Source organism: Condylostylus longicornis, unplaced genomic scaffold, assembly GCF_029603195.1.
Source record: "Condylostylus longicornis isolate FDR11 unplaced genomic scaffold, ASM2960319v2 ptg000044l, whole genome shotgun sequence".
Lineage (NCBI taxonomy): Eukaryota > Metazoa > Arthropoda > Insecta > Diptera > Dolichopodidae > Condylostylus > Condylostylus longicornis.
Window position 1 is genome coordinate 1,941,249 of NW_026578013.1, and position 25,856 is coordinate 1,967,104.

The following is a 25,856-nucleotide window of genomic DNA, read 5'->3' on the forward strand; positions in this document are numbered from 1 at the left end:
GAAAGAATATAAGTAAATAAATAATTTAAAGTTTTATGTTCTTTGAATAATATTCAAAATGAAAAATTGTGTTAAAGTACATAAGATATATTTAAATTAGAATTGTGCATAGTAAAGATTTTGTAAAACAAAAAATAAAATAAAATACTTATCCACATATTTATTACAAATGAAAAAAATATACAAAAACTGTTTATTCTGTAGAGTAAGATTTAGTTCTTGAGTGAAAAACTGATTTTCTAAATTAATCAATATAAAAGTGATTGTATCAAATTTTACAAATTAAATAAAATATTTGTTTCAAATTGATTTTTTTTTTTAAATTTAATATTAATCTTTTTGGAAAAAGTTTTTATTAAGTGTAAAATACCTTAACTTACATTAATTGACTTATTCTAATATTTCGGATATATTTATTTTCTCTTTTATAATTTTGTTTTTAGAAAATAAGAAAATCTAAAGGCAGAAAAGAAAGATCTTGAGTTAACAAAAAATTAAATTATGAGCACTGACATTGTTGGTGTTACATCATCATGGAAAGAATCATCTTCACCGATTTCATCATCAGTATTCACAGAAACGTCAACATTCCAACAACATCATCTTCATCATCAATTAATAACAACAGATCAAAGAATAATATCACATTTAAATCAAGAAAACGTCGAGAGTCACAATCATCATTTTCAAAATCAAAATCATCATTTTCAACATCATCATTTACATCATCACGGCGTTGCATCAACAGCATCATCAAATAACAGTAATAGTTCAGAAAGCATTGCCAGCAATGATGCAATATATAATGACGAAGAAGAAGATGACGATGACAATGAAGAGAATTTGACAATTTTTAATTCATTTTACAATCAAAATAATTTTGATGATCAACAAAATGATCAAAATAGTAATATAACACTTAACAAAAATTTTAATAATTTTAATAACAATAATAACGATAATAATAACAATAATAGTAATGAAAATAAGCAGCTGCAAGAACAAAAAAAACAACAACAACAAAATCATAGTAATAATTTATTCAAAACAAATGAGGATTTAGAAAAAAATCAAAGAAAACATAGTCGCATAATTGATGACATATTACATGACTTTAATAGTGTGTCCAGTCATGCAGATGATGTTGTATTAGGACAAAATACAACTAATAAAATAACAGAAGAGCATTCTACAACAAGCAACGATAAAAATTTTCTGAACGTTTCAAACGTTGAAATAAATGGAACTGCTGTTGAAATTTGTGAAAGTCAGCATTTATCGGTTCCACAATCGCGTTCGCCAGCAACTTCAGTTTCATCAGTATCTTTACCACCAGTTCCTGATTTAATACCAATTAAAAAATCTTTACAAAATAACAACTGCAAATCAATAATGGCACCATTAACGAACAGAAAATCTAAAAAGAAAAAACAAGCTGAATCAGTATCATCAAAAACCGATTCAGATAAGGTTGAGACAGGAATTGATAATACTTCAAAAATTCCTGAAAATATTCCTGAAAATAATAACATTCATAAGCCTATTTGTAGCAATAAAAGTAATTGTAATCGTAATAATAATATATGTTATAACGATGATAACAATAGTAGTAATAACAGCAATGATATGAATATTAGTATTAGTAATATTAATAAAACTAAAAATAGTAATAGGAAATCTAGTCAAAATACAAAAAGTAGAAAAAATGTAAATAATAGTAAAAACAAAAATATACCAAAAGATAACAAACATATTCTAAATTATGAGCAGCAATTAATAAAAATTAATAGTCAAAACTTTAAAGAACCATTGCATTCCGAATTATCATCATCGATATCAGTGAAGATAGCAAAAAATGATGATAGTAAAACTAGGACCATTAGTAATAATATTGATGTAATAAATTCATTGCAACATCAAAATTCAGAAGAAAGTGATGAAGTTAAAAGCACATGCACTATTGATTCAAATAAGGAAAATAAATTAACTACATCATTTAATACAATATTACCATCAAACAGTTTTTGTGATAAATCTTCATCCTCAAATTTAAAATTAGACAATCAGCCATTAACGTCGCCAATTTTGTCAACACCAATACATGTTAACACGGAAACAAATAACAATATCGATATACAAAAATGTGAAACAAATAATACCACTCTTGATAATTCTACAAAGGTAGGTCCTAAAAAACGGGGTCGAAAACCTAAAGATAAGACTGAAATAACGACAGATAATATTCTTGCTAATGAAGAATATGATCCTTCGGGATTGCAACCTAGGAAGTCAGCAAGAAAACGAGTGGCTAGAGATATATTCTTTTTATTTGAAGAATACCCAGTTGATGTACGCAGACGCACGACTAAAAATACTAACAATAAAACAAAAAGACCTCGGGGCCGGCCTAAATCCAAATTTTCATACTTAACTGTAGAAGACAATGCCTCAATTTTAAGACATCAAGATGATAAAAAAGGTAAATTAAAACAAAATAAAACAATACCTCAATCAAAGTCTGTAACATTTGCTGATACCAAAGTGTCACAATCTGAATGTGGAAGTAACTATACAACACCGAAAAAGCAAAAGAAAAAGCAAATGGAAAAGATAAAAGCACAAAAAAATGATACTTTTGGAAAAAGCTCGAAATGCAGCAAGAAAACAAATAAAAAATTACTGAAAACTAAAGCAAATATCCAGTCACCAAACAATGATGATTTTCAGTCAGAAATGCAACAGCTAAACATTGTTAATAAAGGAAATTGTAAAATTGATCCCCTTAACGATTTGTTTAATAAAGTTGTTGGAAGCCGAAGTTCTACTACAATAAATGAAATTTCAAAGTCGGATGAAACTTTTCCTAATTTTGGGAAAAATATTGAAATGGGAAATAGTATATTACTGCATAACGAAAAAGAGACTGAAAATCATAATAATGACAGCTTATCTGATATTAATTCAGAAAATCAAAACTCTATCATAAGTTCCCATGGCTTTCACACAGAGACAGAATCGATCGATGAGATCATAGAAGAGCCTACCAACGAAATTAAGTATCGTCTTAAATCGCCAGTACCTGATATAAATTGCAACAAGGTAAATGAAGATGAAGTACTGGATCAACAAATTAGATGTCGTGAAAAAACTCCTATTACACCAATTGTTCAAGAAGAAATTATTTTACCGAAAATTCCCAAAATTAAAATAACTGCAACACCTGTACATAAAGTTTCCTATTCATCTTTAACATTTGATGACCCACCAAAAATTCCTAAATTAACAATTTCAGCTACTCCAAAGCACAAACCATATTATTCATCATTTTCATTTGATGATTCATCCAAGAAGACTGCAGCCACTCCCATACACAAGTTTTATACATCTTCATTATCTTTTGACGATTCAAAAAGCAAAGCAGCTGCTACACCAAGGCATCAACAATGTTACGCTCCATTACTTTTTGATGATCCTAATCCCATAACTTCAACACCAAAGCATAAGCCAGGATCAATGGAGCAACCTGCAATTCCCAAATTAAGAATAGTAGCCACACCTAAATATGTACCAAATTATCCACCACTATCATTTGACGAAACACCAAAGGTACCAAAATTAACTATTTCTGCAACACCCAAACACAAAACCACTTACACAGCTATTTGTATGGATAACGAGCCAACAAAAGTTCCAAAATTAACAATATCTGCAACACCAAAACACAAGCCGTATTATGCGTCTTTCACATTTGAAGAACCAAATGCTCGAATTGCGGCTACCCCCAGGCACAAAACTTCATACTCGTCATTGTCTTTTGATAGTGAACTAAAATTTTCTGGTGCCAGTACACCTCGACACAAACCATGCTACGCACCTTTAGTTTGCGATGAACCAAAAGTGCCAAAATTGACTATATCCGCAACACCTAAACATAAAGTTTCCTTTGCTTCAATTTCTTTCGAGGAGCCTAAAGTACCAAAGTTAACCATATCATCTACACCAAAACATAAGACGTCTTATGCTTCGTTATCATTTGATGAACCAAAAGTACCAAAATTAACTATATCAGCTACACCAAAACATAAACCGAGTTATGGTTCGTTCAATTCTTTGGAAGAACCTAAAAGTAAAATAGCTGAAACAGCAAATCAAACATCCGTTTATGAACCAACAGAATTAGATGAACCAACTATAACGCCTGTACTTGCTGGACCATGCGCAACACCGCGGCATAAGCCATGCTATGCACCTCCATCTCCCCCACCGCCTCTTAACTTAATGTCATCAGAAATTGAGCTACAGAAAAATTCTGATAATGAAAAAAATTTAGAAGATAAAAGTGAACCATCCGCACAAACCATCCAGAAACAAAACATCGATGAGACTCCCTTTAATGAAAACGCGCTGGGAGATAATTCCATATCTGACATGAGGAAACATAAGGAATATTACGATCTGAAACCAGTTACAAGATCTCAGAGAAATCCATCACCTGAAAAAGTTGACTCTCAAAACTCAATAGTCCCAATCGAAACAAATTCAGCAGAAGTTCCTATTATAACAGAAAATGTTTCCTCTAAACAGAAAGCGGTCAGACAAAAAACAGCAAGTCTGATAAAGGAATTGCCAAAGAATCTTTCAAATTTAAAAACTAATAAAAAATTACCATCAACAAAAGCTAATGGGCGCAACAAAGTAAATCCAAACAGTAAAACAAAGGCTTCCGAACAAAATACATTATCTAAAATTGACTCTATAACACCTACTAGAGTTAATCCCATTTTCCTATGGGTAAAACAAGATGACACCAGAATAGTGGAGGTTCGGTGTGAAGATTATGATAAACGAAATCGCATAAAATTGACAAAAACATCAAATGGATCATGGAGAGCAATACCAAGAACAGATCCAACCTCGGCTAAATTAGCTAAGGCTATACCATCTATAAAAATCAAACAAGAGATATATCATTCCCAAAAGGACGTGGAAGATCAGTTGGAGTGTAATACCGTTCAACCCTTACAAGAAAATATTGCCAGTAATACAGAAACTTTAACAAACGTACATCCTGATTCCAAAAAACAGTTAAAGAAATTACTACTTACAATGAATACAAAGCAGAATAAAAAGAAAAAGAAGAAGAAGAAGAAAAAGCATAAACAAAAAATTCAAAAATCAACAATAGAAAAAGAGTTAGAAAAACCAAAATTGGTGGAACCAAGTATGGAACCAACTCCTATCGTAGAACCTACAACTATTGTACCACCTGCTATTGTTGAGGAACATAGCGTTACACCCGCTAATGAAAGCTTTGCTGTTGACTTCCCTATAGAAAATCCACCAGAATTGCCAATAAATGTTGAAGAAGACAAAGTTGAAGAAATAAATGAGTTACCGAAAACAATAGAGCCTATAAGCCAATTAGCAATTGAAGTTGAAGAAGAAGGACCAGCTCCAACCCCGCCTCCATTTATGTCCCCTTCAAATACGGACGTTATTGTATACGAAAGCACAAATCATGATAGAAGTGACGAAGTGGACGAAGAACCCCCAGTGTGCCAAAATACAAACAACAATGTTGAAAACAATACTGTCACCATCGACATAAGCCAAGAAGATCAAGATCAGCCTCAGGAGTTGAATATTACACCTATCAATAGCTTTATGAACTCTTCAGCTATCATGTCAAACTCTGCTGCAATCAGCGAAAATGAAATAACAGCTGATTTGACAAAGAATCTTACAGAGCTTAGCGATGACGATATCGAATTACAAATACCACAGTTTATGGTTCACCACCCTGATAAAGATTTTGGAAGGCAATTAATGAATTTGTGCCAAAATAACAACGTTTTTGAAAATGTCAATAGCCACAACAATACTACAAGCAATAACATAAACACAAACGCACAAGTACAAGCCATTCACCCACAGTCTTCACAACATATTGTTACCGCAGTGCCAAACATTTCAACTATAACACCACCCATATTTTCAAATTCTAATAGCAATAATAATAACACCAATATTAATAGTAACAATGATCATCAAGTAACTTTGTCTGATAGTTTTGATCCAACCGATGTTGATACAAAGCATTTAAAAGATTTACTCGATGACGCAGATTTATTGCAAAATTGTGATAATGCAATGACAGGAAATGAAATAATTGATTCACTAGTTAAACGAAGATGTGAAGATAATCATATATCTTTAGATGATGAACCAAGCGGTCACAATGACCGTCAAGAAAAAAGTATCAATCAAGGTTTGGATAACGCAACTACAATATGCCTTGACGATTTCGAGAATGAAAATGAAAACATGTTAATGCGGCAGGAACCTGTAGATGACATTATTTGTAGACTAAATGATACGTTAGCCCCTTCACCAAAGTGCTTGTCCTTCAACGAAGCTGGAGAAATTGAAGGTCTACACGGTGAACTATTTCAAACAAATACAAACTCAGATCCATTTAATCGTGCTACACTAGAGGAGCTTTCAATAACAATCAAGGATCTGGAGAAAACTTCCCAACCTTATATGAACGAGCAGCCAAATAAACCAAAATCAAACATAACTTCAGAAAGAAGTAAAAATACGGTTTCCCCAGATTCTTGTGCGGATGATATTCCTAAAGATTTGACATGTAAAAAACCAGAAGACGATGTGCAAATAATTGAAACAAGCAAAAAATCTACTCCAATTATAGAAAATCAAGTTGAAAGACCTAATTCAAGGAGCTCCGATGCTATACAATCGCCACAACCTAGTGGATTACCCGCTGTACCACCATCACCAGATTTAATTCATACTAAAACTAAGAATCTATTTTTAGATCAAATATTAAACCCCGCTACCTCTTCTAGTCCTAAACTATGCTCTTCACTTACCGTTACTCCTATTAAAGTTCCAAGTAGTACGACTATAACTCAAGTGCAGCAAAAAGAGCCTTTGGACTTAGGAAAGCACCGCAAGTCGGCAAGTCCAACTGTAACTTGCTCTGAAGAAGCGAAGCGTACCCACAATAATAATAATAATAAAACAAATACAACAGCCGCACCAGCAAGTTCGACATCAAATACTATTGCACAAAATCTCGAAATCATTGATGTTGATGCATTACATCCTGAACCGCCATCGAAACGTTTGAAACATGAACAAGAAAATTTATCGCAATCTGTTTCTGCCAATAATTCTAATAATAGTGTCAATAACAATAATTGCAATAAAAAGAGCTATACAGAAAATCTGATGGACATGTTATCAACAGGAAAAGATCCTGATCCACTAACTCAGCTTCGCTTATTAATATCAAATCCTGAATGGAAAGTACCAGATCCTATTTTAGTACCCAAGGATCGTTTAAATGCAATATTAGCTTCTCCAGCAAGGGAAATTCCATTACTTCTTACAACACGAAAAGAATTGAGATTGCCAGAAGCATTTGCATATCCTTCAATTTTACAGGATCCAGATATATTGGTTATATCGATGGCGCAATTAGAAGCAATTTTACAGAAACAAGTTGAAATTCCTAGGTCTAAGCCTGCACAACCTGTTATGGTAACGCCACAGGTTACTATTGAACCTGTGCCAAATCCTAACGCCAGCAATAAGAGTATCCAACGACCTGAAAAATCTGCTCCACAGATTCATACTACGGCTACAACAGATATTCAGCCTCACATGAATGAAGAAAATTCAGTCTCTATTCCTACAGAAAATGCATCAAAGAAGACAAGCGTAAACTCAAACACAAATAATACGCCTGTAGCAGCAAACTTTGCAGCTGCTGCTGCAGCTAAGAATTTATTAAATAATCCCTTAGCACCCTTACTAGCTTCAGCTGGTCTGGCTAGTGAAATAGACGCTGCAACAATGGCTGCATTTAATCAAATGTTATGGTTACCTTATTTGGGACAGATGGCACCAGATCTATTTAAAGCTATGAGTAACTTGCAAAATAATAATAACTCTTCTAATAATAGCAATAATAACTTAGCAGAGCTACTACCACTATTACAAGCACAACAACAAGCTGCAGTAGCTGCAGCAGCACAGCAAAGCGTTCAAACAAATACAAATCAATTCAATCCCCTAACGGCAGTAGCTGCCGCTGCAGCTTTGCAGAATCCAATGGCTGCTGCAGCTGCGTTACAAAATCCTATGGCTGCAGCCGCCGCTTTTCAAAATCCATTAGAAATGGCTATGTGGCAACAAGTGCTTACCCAGGCTCAAATGCAAAGAATCCTCAAATTGCAGCAAGAGCAACAGAAGCAGCAGCAGCAGCAGGCTGCTGCGGCTCTACGAGAGCAAGAATTGAAAAAAAAGCAAGAAGACAAACTCAACGCGCAACGGAATTTAGCGGCTTTGTTTGCAGCTCAAAAAGAGGCTGAAAATAAAAAATTGCTTAATGAAATACAACAGAAATCTCAACAAATGCAACAATCACAAAATCAGAAACAAAGATCCATGATTGGTATCAATCCATTCCGTCAGGACCACAACCGGAATACTCAACGTCTCTCGACTTCAACCAGTAATAATTCAGATAAATCGAATAACGCTCGGCCAATCAACCCATTCCATCAAAATTATACTCCAGGTGGTGTAGATATAACACCTGTTTTAAGAAGTAATAAATCACAACCAAAATCGAATATGAACCACTCGAATCAGATTGACCAAAAACCGCGTTTAACATGTAAATCTCTCACTAATTTGTTGCAACCTGATCGAGTTTTAAATCCAGCGGCTGCTGCTGATAATAAAATGGCGAATTTAATGGCAATGCCAGGATTTGATTTTAATTTTGCCGGTGCAACCAATCCATTCCAAAATCAACATAATTTTAATAGCAATAACAGTATAAATAATAATAATAGCAATAACATAGTGAACAATCAGTCTCATAATTATCATCAAAGTCATTATAATTCTTCTTCCTCGTTAGGAACATCATCATCATTGGGATCTTTAACAAATCAATTAAATCAAAGATCTCACAACAATAATAATAATAATAATAATAATAATAATAACTCAAATAATAATCACAATCATCAACAACAACAACTTCATCATCAGCAACAATTACAACATCATCATCAACAACAACAACAACATCATAATCAATCAGCAAAATTAAAAGTGAAATCGGGAACTCATCTTTTAGACCCGATAGCAATGCAACGTCGTTTACTAAATTGCTCTAATAATGGTGATGAGAGTGGAACAGAAGTTGGAAGTACCACAAGTAGTTTAGACGATATTATGATGAGTGATCCAAATGCTGCTCTTTGGCATCCATTATTCGGCAGGTATGTTATCAAGCGATATTTTAATAATAATTTTTTAAAATTAGAGTGTAATAAATTTTATAAATAAAAATTCTTACGGATATGACGAACTGCTAAGAATATTCTTAAGCATTAGAATATAATTAAATTGGAAGCCCCACTGTTATCAGAGTAGACCTAAATGTGTAAAATTCCCATAAAGATATTTGTACAAAACAAATGTATTGAAAACAAGATTAAAATAATATATAATAATTACAATAATTATAACATAATTATATGCTTACCTTTATACAGTATACATTGAAAAATTTGTATGAAATTTAAAAAAAAAAAAACAATTTACTTACGACCCTGCCAGGAGTCGAACCTGGAATCTTCTGATCCGTAGTCAGACGCGTTATCCATTGCGCCACAGGGCCACATACAATTAGTGAAATAAATTACACATTTCAATATTAAAAATACATATATAATTTTGTTAAGTTGTATTTTTATAATACATTGGTGTATACATAATATTTACGTAGTGCACAACATAAAAATAGTAATTTATTTTTGTTTCTCATCTTTACATACATACACAATATAAAATTCATTGAAGAATAAAATCAATTTGCTCTACCTACTCAAACACATTCTTATGAATAAATTCAAATTATATATTGTATATGTTTGTAGATGTATTTATACACATATGTATGTGCATCAATATAACGGAATTGAATAGATATGTACAAGTATTTCAACCAATATTTAGTACAAATATAATATTACTAATGATATTCTTAAAACATGTTGTTGGAAAATAGTTTATGATCATTATTATGATGACAGAATCACTATCTACATCTAATGTCCAACGTTGTTTTGTTGAAAACTGTAAATAGCGATATTGGGGGGAGAATTATAAAGAATAGGCTCTTGCGATAAAAATACAAGCTTATGGACTTTATATATGCCATAATTTGTTTTGACTGTTTTGTTTTTTTAAAAGATTAACTTTAATGTTTCAAACTCTATTACAATGCAATAGAAATCATTAATGAATACTTCTCTTATCATTTTTATATTAATATTTAATTTATTACAATTTATTTTTGTGGCAAAATAAAATTACAAATACTTCACAAAGTTAACAGTACGCACACCATAAAAGAAATATGAAAAAAAACATTATGGTTCTTTCATCTTGTTACTTGAATTTTAGATACATACAGTCAGCGTCATAATTAATCGTACGGTTGCAAAAAGCTTATAAAAAGAGGAAAAATTATAAAACAAATTCAATTTTTAGATAGAAACTAATCAAAAACAAAAATTATTTATTATTCAGCCTTCATTTTTTCCTATATTATAAAAACAAACAAAATATAAACAAAAAACTTAAAAATTCAATTAAAAAACGCGACATATTTAATCGTACGCATAACTAACAGCACTTTATTTTCTATCACAGCATTTTTTTAGTACTTTGTATTTCCACCCCGAAATTTGTTCACCTCCTGAATTCTATTTGGCATTGATTCAATTAATTTTTGTAGGAATTTTAGCGGAATATTTTCCCATTCTTGTTTGATAGCAGTTTTAAGGCTTTCTTTCGAAGTTATATGGTGTTTCCCAAGTTGACTTTCCAAAAAAGCCCAAATGTGCTCTATGGGATTGAGGTCCGGTGATTGTGGAGGCGAATGAAGTTGTTTTGGCACATTATATAGGAGCCACTCCTTAACAATACCAGAAGTATGTTTAGGATCATTATCCTGTTGGAAGATCCATTCGTTTTCATACCCCATTTTTTGAGCTGATGATTTTAAATTAGCCTTGAGAATATTTAAATAGTGAAATTTATCCATTTTACAATCGATAAATTCCAGATGGCCCGTCCCGTGCCAAGAAAACAACCCCAGACCATGACGTTGCCACCACCATGTTTCACAGTGGATACTAAATTTTTTGGATTGAGGGCTTCTCCGGTTTTTCTCCAAACTTTGGATGGCCCGTCATGTCCAAAAATATTAAATTTACTCTCGTCAGAGAAAATCACCCTTTTCCAATAAGTCAAGTCAGAATTATTATGGCTTTTGGCAAATTCTAATCTTTTTTTCTTATTGTTATCAGATATAAGAGGTTTTTTTCTTGGTGTATAGGCATGAAAACCATTTCTGTTTAGCAATCTTTGAATGGTACGATTTGAAACATCTTTTTTGTAGGTTTGGGAAACTCTTTTTGCTATTGTGGTACCACTCATTTTAGGATTTTTTTTAATTTCATGTAAAATATGTCTCTCTTCTCGTTCGTTTAACTTTCTAGGCCTGCCTGACTTTTTATTATAATTGACTGAACCAGTTTTTTTAAAATTCTGAACTATGTATTGAACCGTGGATTTACTTCTTTTAATAATTTTAGCTATTTCGTTTAAAGAAAAACCTTCTAAATGATATTTTATAATAAGTTCTCTGAACTCGATACTAGTTTCTTTATTATTTACCATATTGCTTTGATAACTAAAATTTAATATCAAAATTTTTACAGAAATGAATGCATCGCATTTAAAAGTTGCTTTAAGAATGATTATAAGTTAATACTTTTCAAAAACTCTAAATATTTCATCAGAAAAATAGCGGTAAATTTATCGTACGATTAAATACGTCGCGAAAATAAAGAGAAAAAAAACACAAAGTGCCAATGCAAGTGTGAATCATTTGTATTTCTAATCATTATATATAGATGAAAACGATTATATGATCAATTAAATCAAATGAAAAAAATATTTTTTTTGTGAGCCCTGTAGAAACCCAAAATTCAGTAATTTCGGCACTCGTACGATTAATTATGACGCTGACTGTACATACACACACAATCAAGTATATGACCTAGCTGCTAGCTATTTTAAAACTATTTTTTTGTTACAATATTATGTATAAAAATTCAAATACCTATGTGTTTAAGATTGTATGAATGTGTACGTATACACAAAATGTTTTTAATAAAGAAAGTCACACAAAAAAATTCAGGTTTTTTTTTGAGATTTTTGAGTTACTTTATTAAGAAAATGTCCATTTTTATCTTACTTGAAAATTAAGTGATCTTCTCCTTTGAATCCCAACGTAATTATATTTCCAAAAACATTTCATATACGTAAATTCACATATGTAAATATGTATGTAGCTTGAAAAAATTGTTATGAGCTCATATCAGAGAGTATATCAAATATTTGGTTAGGACGTGATCGCTTATCTCGCTATTATACTTGGCAAGTGAGAGGAAAGTGAGTAACTACTCGTATTATATGTTTGATAATTTTAGAGTGAGAAAAATTATTTGATATAAAAGATTTATTCACTTTGTTTTTAAAAGTGAAATATTCAGTCGATAATTTGGGGAAAAAGCAAAAATCCTAATTGAATAATCTTATTGGAATAATGAAATTTTCATTAGAAAAACAGAGAATTCTGATTTGAAAGTGAATTAAAAATGAGAAGAAAAGACGAGATGCACGATTAGGCTGTTAATTGATTAGTAAAAAATTTGTTAGAATTCTTAAGCAAAATGGTGATTGCTTAGTACAAGCATATTAAGTACAATACTAAAAACCTTCTAGTTGTCAGGAAAAGAAAAAATAGGAATGTTAACAGAATTTAACAATATTGTTAATATTGGCAATTTAATACAGAAATGTCATATAACAACAAGATGTAAGTGATTACTGTACTTTCTTATTATTGATTTTCGTATTATGTAGATCATATTATATACTAAAAGGTGTTGCAAACTTGTTTAATTAATGCGCCAACATAACTAGATCACAGTAGTAAATTCCAAATTGACTTTACTAAATTGAAAAAATGTATGAAGTTTTCTATGCAAAAACTTATTTTAATTTTGGAACCCTATTAGCATAGACCCTTAACACTATCTCATCCATGGTACAATTTGAAAAAAAAAAACTGTTTCTTAAACGAACTGTTTTAAAACGAACTGTTAGTAAAACGAAAAAAAGAAACTGTTCCTTTGTTTGTATTATCTTTGATTGCCATGTTATATTATTGGATGGTTTTGAAAGGGTAGCTGTTATTGAAGCTTAAACTTCAAAGATTTAAGTGTGCTTCGTTTAATTAATTTGTAAAGATCCTTAATCTTGTCCAGCTTCAACTCTATTCCATATACCTACATATATTGTAATAAATAAAGTTTTTTTTCAGTTTCATTGTAGGTTTATACATACATTGATAACGATTGTAAATTTAATTGAAAAACTTATTATATAATTGATTTGAGCAGCTTTTGTTTTTCAGAGTTCAGGCTTTATACATTGACAAGTAAAGTTTAATATTGTATTAAAGTTTCCTATAGAATATAAAATTTTTAAAAATTTCATAAAACCAATTTTTGTTCCAATCCATTAAAATCACTTAATTAAAATTAATTTTTATAAAGGAAGTGCGTGCAGTTAAACAAATTTTAAGTAGAAGTTTAAAATATGTGGAGACTACGAATAATACAAAATGAATGCAAATTAAAATCCTCAATACAACTAAGCCTATTGTTCTATTTAGGAATTATCAGAACAACTGCTACATTATCCTTTTTAAACCTTTTTCCCTTTAAATTATTATAGAATAACATTTATGCATTGTCATTTCAATATTTTAAAAATTTAATTATAAAAAACAAAAATGTATATAATTTTAAAAGTAATAATAATAACACATGTATGTACATATATGAGTATAACTGTTATGACATTGAATTTTTGTATTATAATTTAAAATAATTATTACATATGCTTAACTGCACATACACATGCATATTTATTACAAATATGTTAATATTTTTTACATGTAGGTATACTAAAAATTTGAAATTGTCAACAAAAATCATATGTCATGATGTAATAAGTAAAATATAATAACAACAAATTAACAATAAAAATTCTTGAAACAGATGCAATTTACTAAAAAAATAAAAAATAAAAACAAAAAAGGAAAAAAACCAAAACAAAGCAAATCTTCCTTCTTCTTTTTTTTTGTCTCATTTTTTTTCCTTTTTTTTTGGTCTTATTTAATATAAAACAGCTGTCATTCATAATATTGTAACACGTGTTCATAAACATATACATACTACATACATTCATGCATACATAAATATTAAGCCAAAGGCAAAATATACCATACATACATACTAACATGCATAGGTACAAATAGAGATTATGTTGCAACAGATACCTATATAGGTAGGATTTTTATATGAAAAAATGCAAATAATAAATAAGAAAAACAAAAAAAGAAAATTGTATGAAAACCTGTAAAGGAATCTTTTGCGCAACGATCTTTTCCAACAACAACAACATCAATAATAACAACAACAAGTAAAAAAATAATAACAGTAGCAAGAGTAAAACAAAAAACAAGAAGAAGAAAAATAAAACAACAAAAAAATAATAATTTAATCAATAGAACAACCGATGCATAAATAAAATACTATTGCAATAAAAACAATAACAAAAACAACAAAAACAGAATGTAGAGTAAAGTAAATGTGTGGTAGCTTACACGTATGCACATTTGTATGTGTTTATAGTTTATATAGTTTACTTTATTATTGTAATAATAATTTTTGTAGGTGTAATTTTATTATTATTTTCCTTTTTTTTATTATTATTGTTGTTATTCATGAAAAAATAATAATATTATTTCTTGTTATCCTTTTTATCTTTTCGAATTGTGAAATTCAAAGATTATCAAAAGTCATTGAGAATAATATGGAAAAGAGTTTTTAAAAGGGGGATTCTCAATAAGAATATAGGTGGGAATAGTCCGTATAATTCAATTATTTGAACATAACGAGTTTTTTTCTTAAATTTTATAAATAGTTTTGGATTATCAGTTTGAATATGAAGTTTTTAAGGAAATTTTGTTATAATAAATTTAATTATAATGAATTACAATTAATTATTTTACAATATTATGTAAAATAAATATTATTAATATTGAATTAATAAAACCCTGCGAGTTTAAAAAATTAAAATTGTAAAAATTAACGAATTTACGATAAACATTTGATGAGTCCACATTTGATATGGGAAAATCTGCAAAACAATAGTTTTTAAATTTTAAAATAAATTTTGAGAGAAAAATGAACTAGTTCACTATATTTTTCAATATAAAGTAGCTAGTTTGTTATGGTTACCGATTTTCTAAAAGAAAAAAATTAAAAGGACATACTGCTTCCCCCAACCAATTATAAAATTACACCTAAGTCGGCTCTACGAGGTCCATACAGTCATTAAATTGAAGCAAATAAAGCTAAAAATAAATTCTAAAACAACGAAAAAACAAAATAAAAATTGTTATGCAAATGAAGAATAATTCATTGGAAAATTTCTAATTCACACATTTAAATGGCGATGTGCACAAAATTCTATAAGCAAATTTAAAATTTTCTAGGAGTTTTAAACGTTTACGGTCTCCTTAAACTAGAAATAAAATAGTAATAATTTACGTTAAAAAAATGACGCATGTAATGCATATATGCATATTGATATGTATGTGTGTATCCTATATCTTTTGTTAATATTTGTTTGTATACATTTACGCAAAAACTTTGCAGATTACATTTTGTAATGTAGTAAGTACATAGCGTATATACATAGTATTAATGGGTTGCCATGTTTTTAAAAAAATGTTCGTTTTATGTACGAAATAAGAAATTACGAGAAAGTTCACGATATAAAAATTATAATAAATTTTTTTAATTGTAGAAAATATTTCTATTAACGTATACTTTTTAATTCAATTGCAGTTTGATAACATACCAAATGCCATTAATACTAAATATTAATTAGCGTTTTCAATTTTTCAAAATTTAAATTTGAATTCATCAAAATTTATAAAAAAATTATTCCAGTTCTTCGATTCCTGCAACTTTTTTTTCAGTCTCCTCTTATAATTTTAATTGTAAATAATTTTTCATGTCCCGAAAATGGCAAAATTTCATAATAATTCATTTTCTAACAATAAATAAAAATTTTTATTTTATAATGCAGTGGTTATGGCACCGGTCCTTTAACCGAAGGGTCTCGGGTTCAAACCCCGGTCAGGTCACTATAAAAATTATATTCAATATTATTATAACTTAATATACAATACTAATAAAAATATTATACAAGTAATTTTCAAATATTCGTACTATTCGATATTAAAAAAAAAACTAAGAAAAATAAACAGTAAATATTAATAACCTCAAATAATTAATATATAAATAAAAACTACGGCAGGCTAGTCACCTACCTAGTTAAACCCTGTGACGCTATGAAACTAGTGCATGAGAAATTATGCACTAGCCCTATGCTCCTTCTAGGAGTGAACAAAGGAAAAAAAAAAAAAATTTTATAAAATACAAAATAATATTTTGTTCGAAAGCGATAAATTTTCCATTTTGCTTATCAAATTTAGATTTGCTGTTCTTAAACTTATGGCAACCCTGTTATCATATATAGTTAGTATGTGCATATGAAACTAATCAAATCATATAATCATTGACAATTATTCAAACTGACTTTGATGACATTGATTGATGATAAATTTACGTAGTTTTGCAAAAATAAGAGACCAAAACGGCGTATATAAAAAATTAGTATTAAAAAATTAAAGTCGCTTCTTATTTGCATGTCATTTTCTGCTTGTGTTGGTATGTTTGTTCACTCGGAAAGTTTTTTTTTTTGTATTTTAGCTTTGTTTTCGCCATTTTTTTAATTTTTTTTTTGTTTATTCGTGTAATACTCATAAAAAAGCAAGGAGAAAAAAATAATTCAAAATTTTAACTTATTTTAAATGAATTTTTAAGTATTTTCGTCGCAGTAATCGTCGTCATTGTAATTTTCGTCGTCATCATCGCACTCGTCTGATATTTGTATGGTTTTCTTTGTTCCTTTTATTATTGTGTACTAAAATAACAAAATGTATTTTTAAAGTTTTTGTACAACTTTTTTTTTAATTGATAAATTTTGTCTGGTATTACTATGACGGTAACAATTACAGTGACACCGGATGACGTTAAATAATTTTTTTTGAAGGTGAAAGGTGATTTAAGAATAAAATTTAATTTTAAATTTATAAATTTTATTTTAATTTATAATGAAATTTTGTTAACAATTTGTTTTCACATAATCAGAATCATTCTAATAATCTAGCGTTGCTCATTTGCTCATTTCTATACACAAAGCTGAATTGTACGAGTTAAGAAATAAGTCGAATTTTCTCAATATTGCCATATACATATTTTTGTTGTTTTTCCTTTTTATTATTTTCTCTACAAATCAGTTCTGTTCAATATCAAAACAAAAAAAAAAATTTTTTTATACGGAAATGTCATAAAAATTTTTATTGCGCCCACCTGTAAAATTTTAATTAAAATGAAAATGTAACATGCTGATAATATCTCGTTTTTATTTTCGAAATTTTATAAAAATAAAATTTAGAATTATTTCATATAGCTATTAACTTTTTTTTTATTATTTTAAGAATTAAGCTCAAATATTTGAAAAAAAATCCATTCTAATAATATTTGACACAAAATTGTCATTACAAATTAATTGAAAATTCTCTAAAAATGCCATTGTAATATCACTTGATAGTGATTAAAATGTTAGGATAGCGTGGGTTGTATTCAAATGCATTGTAGTACTCATATCATTTGTATTTATTAACTAAGGTCATCGAAAATCCTGAACGACTTATGCATTAGACAATTTGAATTTTTCAGATTAAACGTTTAAGAGCGCCTTTACATTTTTATGATAAGAGATTGAGAGAAATAATTTAGATGATTCTGTCATAATAAAATTTGCTGTAAACGCAGACATTTACGAGTAAATATGGAATTCAAATTAGAATTCTGACACTTATAAAATTTCTATTGATGCACTTGAAAATATTTTCGAAAAATATTGTTATTTTTTTTTATTACTTTTCTTTTTTTAAAATACTTAAAGTTGCGTCAAGTATTTTTACTTCAATCAAAACTTTCAACGTTTTTGGTTTTTTTTTTCATTCAATTGCTTTTAACTTCAAAATATTTTCCGATTAAACATTCCAGAATTTCATACATCCATTTTTAATTTTTAATTAACTTAATTTCGTTGAATAAAGAAGTATTTTGAATAAATAGAAAATTATGGGAGAAAATTATGAATTGGTGTTCTCGCTATTTTCACACAATATTAATCCAAATTGTCAAAATAGAATAGAATGAAAAGTAAAAAAACAGAGATAGTTGTGAGAAAAAGTGGTAAGATTGATTGACATCCTAAGTGTTGAATACTTTAGTTTTTGGAACGGATAACGAATAGAAAGTTATTCCAATTTCTCTCCCTTTCTTTAATTATTAAGCGAAGAGTTATTTGAAATATATAAAATATTACAAAATAGCTGGTGAAAATATTTTTGTAAAAATGGTTTCGAGAAAAACATGTCTATTATTTAAATTAAAGGGAATTAAAAAAAATTTCGTTCATTCAAAATAGGATTCTATATTATTCTATATTTTAAGTTTTAATTTTCAAAATGAAAAATTCTGGGGGCTTTGATGTGAAGTGACAGATTTGCTTTTAAATACCTCTATATTCAATAAACACCCTTGCCTCATTCATTTGAGTTAAAGCTATAATTTTATTAAAAATAAATGCGACTTTCTGACAATTCGAAGAGAAAACCACACGGAAAATGAAATATTCTTGTCATTTATAAAGTCGAAATGTTGAGTAGGTTCAAAATAATTAAAAATTATAAATTAAAGTTGCTAAAAATGAATTTAAAAATGAATTTAAAAATGAATAAATTTTTAATACTTTTATTAATTAATATTAAAAATTTTCATTTTACACAAATAAATTAATATTAATTTGGAGAGTAAACTAAAACTATACGGCTTATACACAACAAAAATGTTTTAAGTGCATTTGCTTATGTAATAAATTATTTTCGAAATCAGAACCTAAAAATAAATTCTAATTGGTATGAATGTGACATAACACAAATTTAGAGGCAGCTAGATAAATGCATATGAAAAAAAAAGATATTCTAAAATAATTTCAAATATAGTTGACTTTGAGCGAAAAAAAACTAACAATTGTCTGTTCTTACTTGGTTTTATATGTTTTCTCTTCCTTAATTATAAACACATACCTTAAAAGTGTCATTTGATGCGCGTATAGACTGAAAGACAAATTGTATATCATACATACTTATACGTAATAATCATACATGTTTATATACATATAAATATATGTTTGATTATACAATCATCTTGCATTATGTTCTTGCTTTAATTATACATGCTTTTGATGGGAAGAGCAGCTCACAACACAAATTATCCCTCACATGATGAATGCGTCTAAATTAATGAAAAGCAAGAAAAATATCAATGATCATACCAATGAATATGCTTACAACTTATAAATAATAAAATAAGCAAAAATTTAATTAGATTAATGGCTTCTTTGAAGAAGATATTGTAAGTGTTATACTCCAATATATTTCACATTAAGATATACATGAAATAAGTAAATAATCTATTTTTGAATGCTAGTGTAATGAAAATTCTTAATTTTTCTGATGAAAAGAAATTATTTGCACATTAGCTTGTCCATAAATCATGAGTGCAAATATATTGTATGCGTATAAAGCATTTTGTATGCATATAAAACATTTTGTGAATTAAATTTTCAATTTTCCAGACTAACATTGAAAAAAAACAATAATAAATTGAACTAAACAGCAATAATTTTTAGTACGAAATTGAAAATTTTCTTTTTGTTTATTGTTTAAGCCCTTCTTTAGCTTATTTTACATATTTGTCGCTTATGCCCATATTGATTTCGGAGAAAATTTATCTTCAGAAAAGAAAATTAAAAAAATTTTCATTACTTTTTTTTTGTCGATTTTCTTCGTTTTTTGTTTTTACTTCGTTGAATTTCAATGATTTCCCATGACGATTTTATATAGAGGGGAATAAATATGTATAATATATAGAAAAAAGGAAAACATCAGTGGGATATCAGAAAATTTTATATGTTTTCTGATGAAAATGGAAAAAACCTATTGATTTTTTGATTTTTCAATGCGATTTTAAATTCGACAAATTTTATGGTACTTTTTTGTTGTGCTATGACAACATTATTTCTTCTATTCCATTAATGTAAGATAGAGTCGTTGCAGGTCTTATTAAGGTGGATAAATTTAAAGGTTTTATTTCACTTTTTCAATCAATAACTTTTAGAATCAAACATTCTCTCAGATCAACTCAAGTTTCTTTTATGCGAAAATCTTTAGTTTAAAATTTAAAAACTATTGCAATAGTTCTATTAATTTACCAATATATTAACCAAAATTTATATTCCAATGTAATAATTTACAATTTAGTAGATAATATGTATAACAGATTCAGGAATTTATATAAATTTCAATTTTTAGATCTTGTAACATTGTATAAACATACACATTTTTTGGACAAACACAAACTTTCTTGAATTTTATTGATTCTTCGAAAAATTTTACCAAAATCGAAATCGGATTAAAAACGAGTAAAAATAGAGTTGACCTTGTCAATCTCTGTGATACCCGTACGAATTTATTATCTTATGTGCGAATAAATATGTCATAGCTGACTATGGGACAGACTAAGACTTTAAGTTGTCGTATTACCATATCAACTTATGAAAAATTACAGTACTGTGTTTTCAATGTTTTCTAAGATATGGCCAAACTACTTTTAAAGTTGTATAGTCGCTACCCGAACCAGCTACCCCGATCATATCCAATTTAAATAGGATTCTGGCATTAACTATAATAAAAATTTGGTGAACTTACCTCAATTAATTTTCGAGTTATCGTTGGGACAAGGGACGGACAGACGGACAGACAGTGCTAAATCAATTCAGAATTCGACCCTGATCAGAACATGAACTGAAGTCTATATCTCAGACAATTTTTTCTTAGCGTTACAAACAGTAAGTCAAATTTAGTATAACCTTCGAACACACGTTCATACGGTTAAAAAAGTAATGATGGTTAAAAAATTTAATATAATTTGTTTTTAATGGACAAATGTCATAATGAACTCACATGTAACCCAAAGTGTATCTTTCAAAAAAACACATACAACAGCCCATAATGTATTAACGCTTATCCGTTGACATTAATGCAATTAATATTATCGAATAAAATTAAATTCCTATCTGCTTCAAAAAATATGTACACAATGTACAGTACATTATCACTGTATGAACTTTGATTCTCCCTTGTATATGAGCACATTCCAAAATTTTTACTATAAATAAAATTCAATAAAGGCGGTAAGCCTTAGTTGATCTTTTGACAAATTTATGTGTGTTTTAATTTTTTTTTTTATAATCACGTCCCATAATCACACATACAACTCGATATCATTCTTAAATCTTTCATTTTGTAATAAAAAATATTTCGTTTCCAATAATTATTATCGAATTTTTTAAGTACATTTGAATTTCGAAATAATATTTTTTTTTTAATAAAAATTAATCGGATTCGTGTAATGTTCAATTATAAAATGAAAAATGAAAGGAAAAATAAAAAAAAAAATATTTTTTTTTAAAAGTTAACTGACCTTTTGATCTTTTTTTAACATTTAATTTTTTTTTTTATTTTTCTGGTTTCTTTGTTATAAAAAATTAAATTTCATTAAAGTTCTGACAATAAAAATAACATTCACCTATACACACATAAACATTATACTATATATGTTAGAATGGACGTATATGTGTGTGTGTGTTACTTCAAACACACAATAATGGAAAAGTATTGTTAGTAAGAATGAAAGAAAAAAATTTCTTTACTAAAATTCTCCCTTCATGCATTTTTTTTTTTCGAAAATTACAATTCTGAATTTAATCTTAAATATAATTCCCTGTTTCTTAAAGATTAAAAGAAGAAAAACAATAAACGTTTAAAAATAAAATTCTAAGAATGGCAAAAATCTTAGCTCTTGTTTTTTGGTTTGTTCTTCTTCTTTTTTGCCTTTTAATTTCAGAAGTTCACATAAATATCATATTATTTTTTCCCATGACATAAGGTAATTTATGTAAAGGTAAAGTGAAAAATCCCTTATAAGACAAACTATTGTAAAAATATGAATAAAGGCTCAAGATCATTTTTGTTCAGGGATAACGTATACGTGGAAGATAATAATTTTGTTTTTTTTTTGTTGTTAAGAATTATTAAAAAATAATAAAATAATTTTTTTTGATTTGAAAATTTTGATAATACAGCAATTCAGCTAAATAATTAAGTTTATTAACTATGAATTCAGCGTAAAAAGAGTAATTATAAGGTATGCATTCAGCTATATTTTAAATTATTATATTGAATTTCCGGGATGTCGCAATAGTCAGTATTTGTCAGCAATGCTCTGTATTATCGTAATATAAATTTCTGCTTATGAATACTAATTGCGTAATTATGAATACTATATATTATACTGCAAGTTCAATGTTAAGTAATATATAAAGCTAAATTATGTTTTAATATAATTTGTGGTCTCCCGACATTACTATTTTAGTAATATTTACAAATTATTTACAAAATATTTCAAAATTCTAGTAATATTGTATCCAGTACACAATTCAGCAATTACAACTTATAAGCTGAATTAAAATACAGCAAAAATACATATTATTGCAGTCAGAGAAGTACAGATCTGAAAATTTTTACCCAAAGCAACAATTACACTTGCGTTGCAAGTCCAAGTGTTATATGTGCAATTAATTTTTAGTTTTACCAAAAATAAATTACTTACGGCCGAAAATTTTAATATCAAATTTTTATTTCGGACAAATATTTTATTTATTTAACTTAATTAATATTAATTTGGTAATCTAATCCTAATGTGCACTATGGGAAGTTATAAAAATTTTTCACATACATATATGTATACATTTATGTATGTAGTATGTAATATGAAAATGTAATTTCAGATTACATGAATATTCTTCATTGAATTCAGTGAATATTCCAGATTGCTTGAGTTGTCAGCCATTTTAAATGTTAGGTTCTTGAATTTTAATTATATTTTACAATTAAGCAAAAATATTCATTATTCAAAACTAAGTAATAAAAAATTTATTAAGTGTAAAATTATTGTAAGAAACTTATAGATGGAAACGATATTGAATAATGAAGTCCTTTTAACTTTACCAAGATACTTAAATCTAAATGAGAAAAAAAAAACTGGAAAAAATATGAAATATGACGCTTTTAAATGCGATGAGAAAAAATTTTACCCAATTGTTTGTTTTTCATTTTTGTGTAAATCAGGGAGAATTACTTCAATTCAAGGATGTGATTTTAAGGTCAAGGTTTAGAAATATATAAATAACGTTTCTATAAGATTTAAATAGAACAAAACTCTTATACTTTTTTAAATAATTTTTATTTCTTATACAAAAAAGAGCAGTACTAGTATGCAATTTAGTTTGTATTTTTTTTTCTGTGTAATAAAATGAAAAATTTTTATTATTTAAAATATTTAAAATTGTATAGCTATTATTGTTTCTGATATAGCTATAGTGAATTTAATTTAATAAAATCTAGACTTTCAGGTTTTTAAATTTCCTGTTTCAATGCAAAAATTAAAGGTTTCACATGAATTACTTCTGGCAATTTAAATATTAAATTAAATTTCCCTTAAAATTTTTTTTGCAAAATTGTAAACATTATGTTTCCTTATTTACTCAAATAAAAAAGCCGGTAAGTAAATCACAATTAGCCGACAGGCAAAAATTATGGCAAAATTAATTGAAAACCAAATATGAGGCAACGGCTTAAAAACTTTGTTATTTAAATCTTGTAGCAAAATGATCAAATTGTAAAATTCATAGAAACAAAATCAAAAAGTTGATTTTAATCAAGATTTTAATAAAGATCTAATTTAATTGGTTCAAAGACCGCCTGATTTTTGCCATTCTAGTTTTCTAATGGAATAAAAGACTAATTTTGTTCTGAACGCTGGACTCAGAACTTTATTTATGCTAAAAAATTTTAAATATTTTATAGTTGAATCTAATTTTTATAGTCTCTAATTTGGGATTAATGTACATACTATAAAATAGATAAAAAACTAATTAAAAACCAAATATGGGGCAACGGCTTAAAAACTTTGTTATTTAAATTTAGTAGCAAAATGGTCAAATTGTAAAATTCATAGAAACAAAATCAAAAAGTTGATTTTAATCAAGATTTTAATAAAGATCTAATTTAATTGGTTCAAAGACCGCCTGATTTTTGCCATTCTAGTTTTCTAATGGAATAAAAGACTAATTTTGTTCTGAACGCTGGACTCAGAACTTTATTTATGCTAAAAAATTTTAAATATTTTATAGTTGAATCTAATTTTTATAGTCTCTAATTTGGGATTAATGTACATACTATAAAATAGATAAGGCTATTAAAATCCTAAAATAAAGAACGAGATATTGAAAAACATTCTTTACTAGTTCAAGTAATAAGTAGATATAAAAGAACCAAAGAAATTATATACACTTACAATTTCAAATTTGAATAAGTAATGTTAATTTGACTGAAAATGTTAAAATAAACCATACTCAATACAAAGCTATTTTCAATATGATTTAAAACAGGGCTCGGTAACGTCCTTTGACACATTTTGTGCGGCCCGATAAAATGTCAATGTTATTTTAGGAAATAAGTTAAGACGAATAATCTAAAATGTGCACTAACAGAAGCATAGCGGGAAATCTATTTTACTGCGGAAATTTAGTCTCAACTTCACTTCTCAGCGAATACGACGCTTCACTTAGCAAGCATTATTTCAATTCACCAATTTCCTACTGTCGTATTCATTTTTAAAACGCAATCACATTTAAAAGAATTATTGAATAATATTCGAGAATAAGAAGCGCATTGAATTTTAATGAATCAATTAATGAGAATATGCTCTTCTATATTGTATGTATATTTTATATTTGTTATGAATTTTCTTTTTTTCCTTATTGAGAACAACTTGCTTACTTTAGTGAAGCTGTGAAATTTAAAAAAAAAAATTTTTTTTTATATTTATTTGTAACACTATTAAGTTTCATTTGAATGTGCGGTTCGAATAAAAACATTTTATTTTGAAAATTGCCCACCGTTCGAAAAAGATTGCCAATCTCTGATTTTAAGGTTAAAAAAAGAATAAATTTTGAATTCAAGACATACTCATTCGCATAACCATATTCAATTTTCTTTCACAATTCCATTTATGAAAATCAATTTTTTTCATTTCTACTCTAAATTTAAATTCTTAGATTTTTTTCATTATATTTTATGTACTTAGGCTCTAAATTTGAAATATTTAAAAAAAATTTTTATGCGAATCGCATAAATTTTACAAAAGAATTGAAATTATGAGTTGATCAGAAAATTCTTTTGTAATTTAATTAATTTGACATTCACCTCGCCCATTGAACGCATACAATAGCATATTTACAACAAAATTCTAAAGAGATCATAAAAAAAAAAT

General features: G+C 28.0%; 1 protein-coding gene and 1 non-coding gene across 2 annotated transcripts in view; one reads left to right on the forward strand and one right to left on the reverse strand.

The window, feature by feature from the left end:
* The first annotated feature begins 216 nt into the window (after window positions 1-216).
* LOC129610450 (uncharacterized) overlaps window positions 217-25,856 on the forward strand; it is a 66,032-nt gene continuing 40,392 nt past the window's right edge. The window contains exon 1 of the mRNA XM_055523043.1: window positions 217-9,323. Coding sequence (XP_055379018.1) covers window positions 502-9,323 — 8,822 coding nt within the window. The 5' untranslated portion in view covers window positions 217-501. The remainder of the gene's footprint in view (window positions 9,324-25,856) is intronic.
* Trnar-acg (transfer RNA arginine (anticodon ACG)) lies at window positions 9,652-9,724 on the reverse strand. The gene has a single exon. It is a non-coding gene; the product is annotated as a tRNA-Arg (tRNA).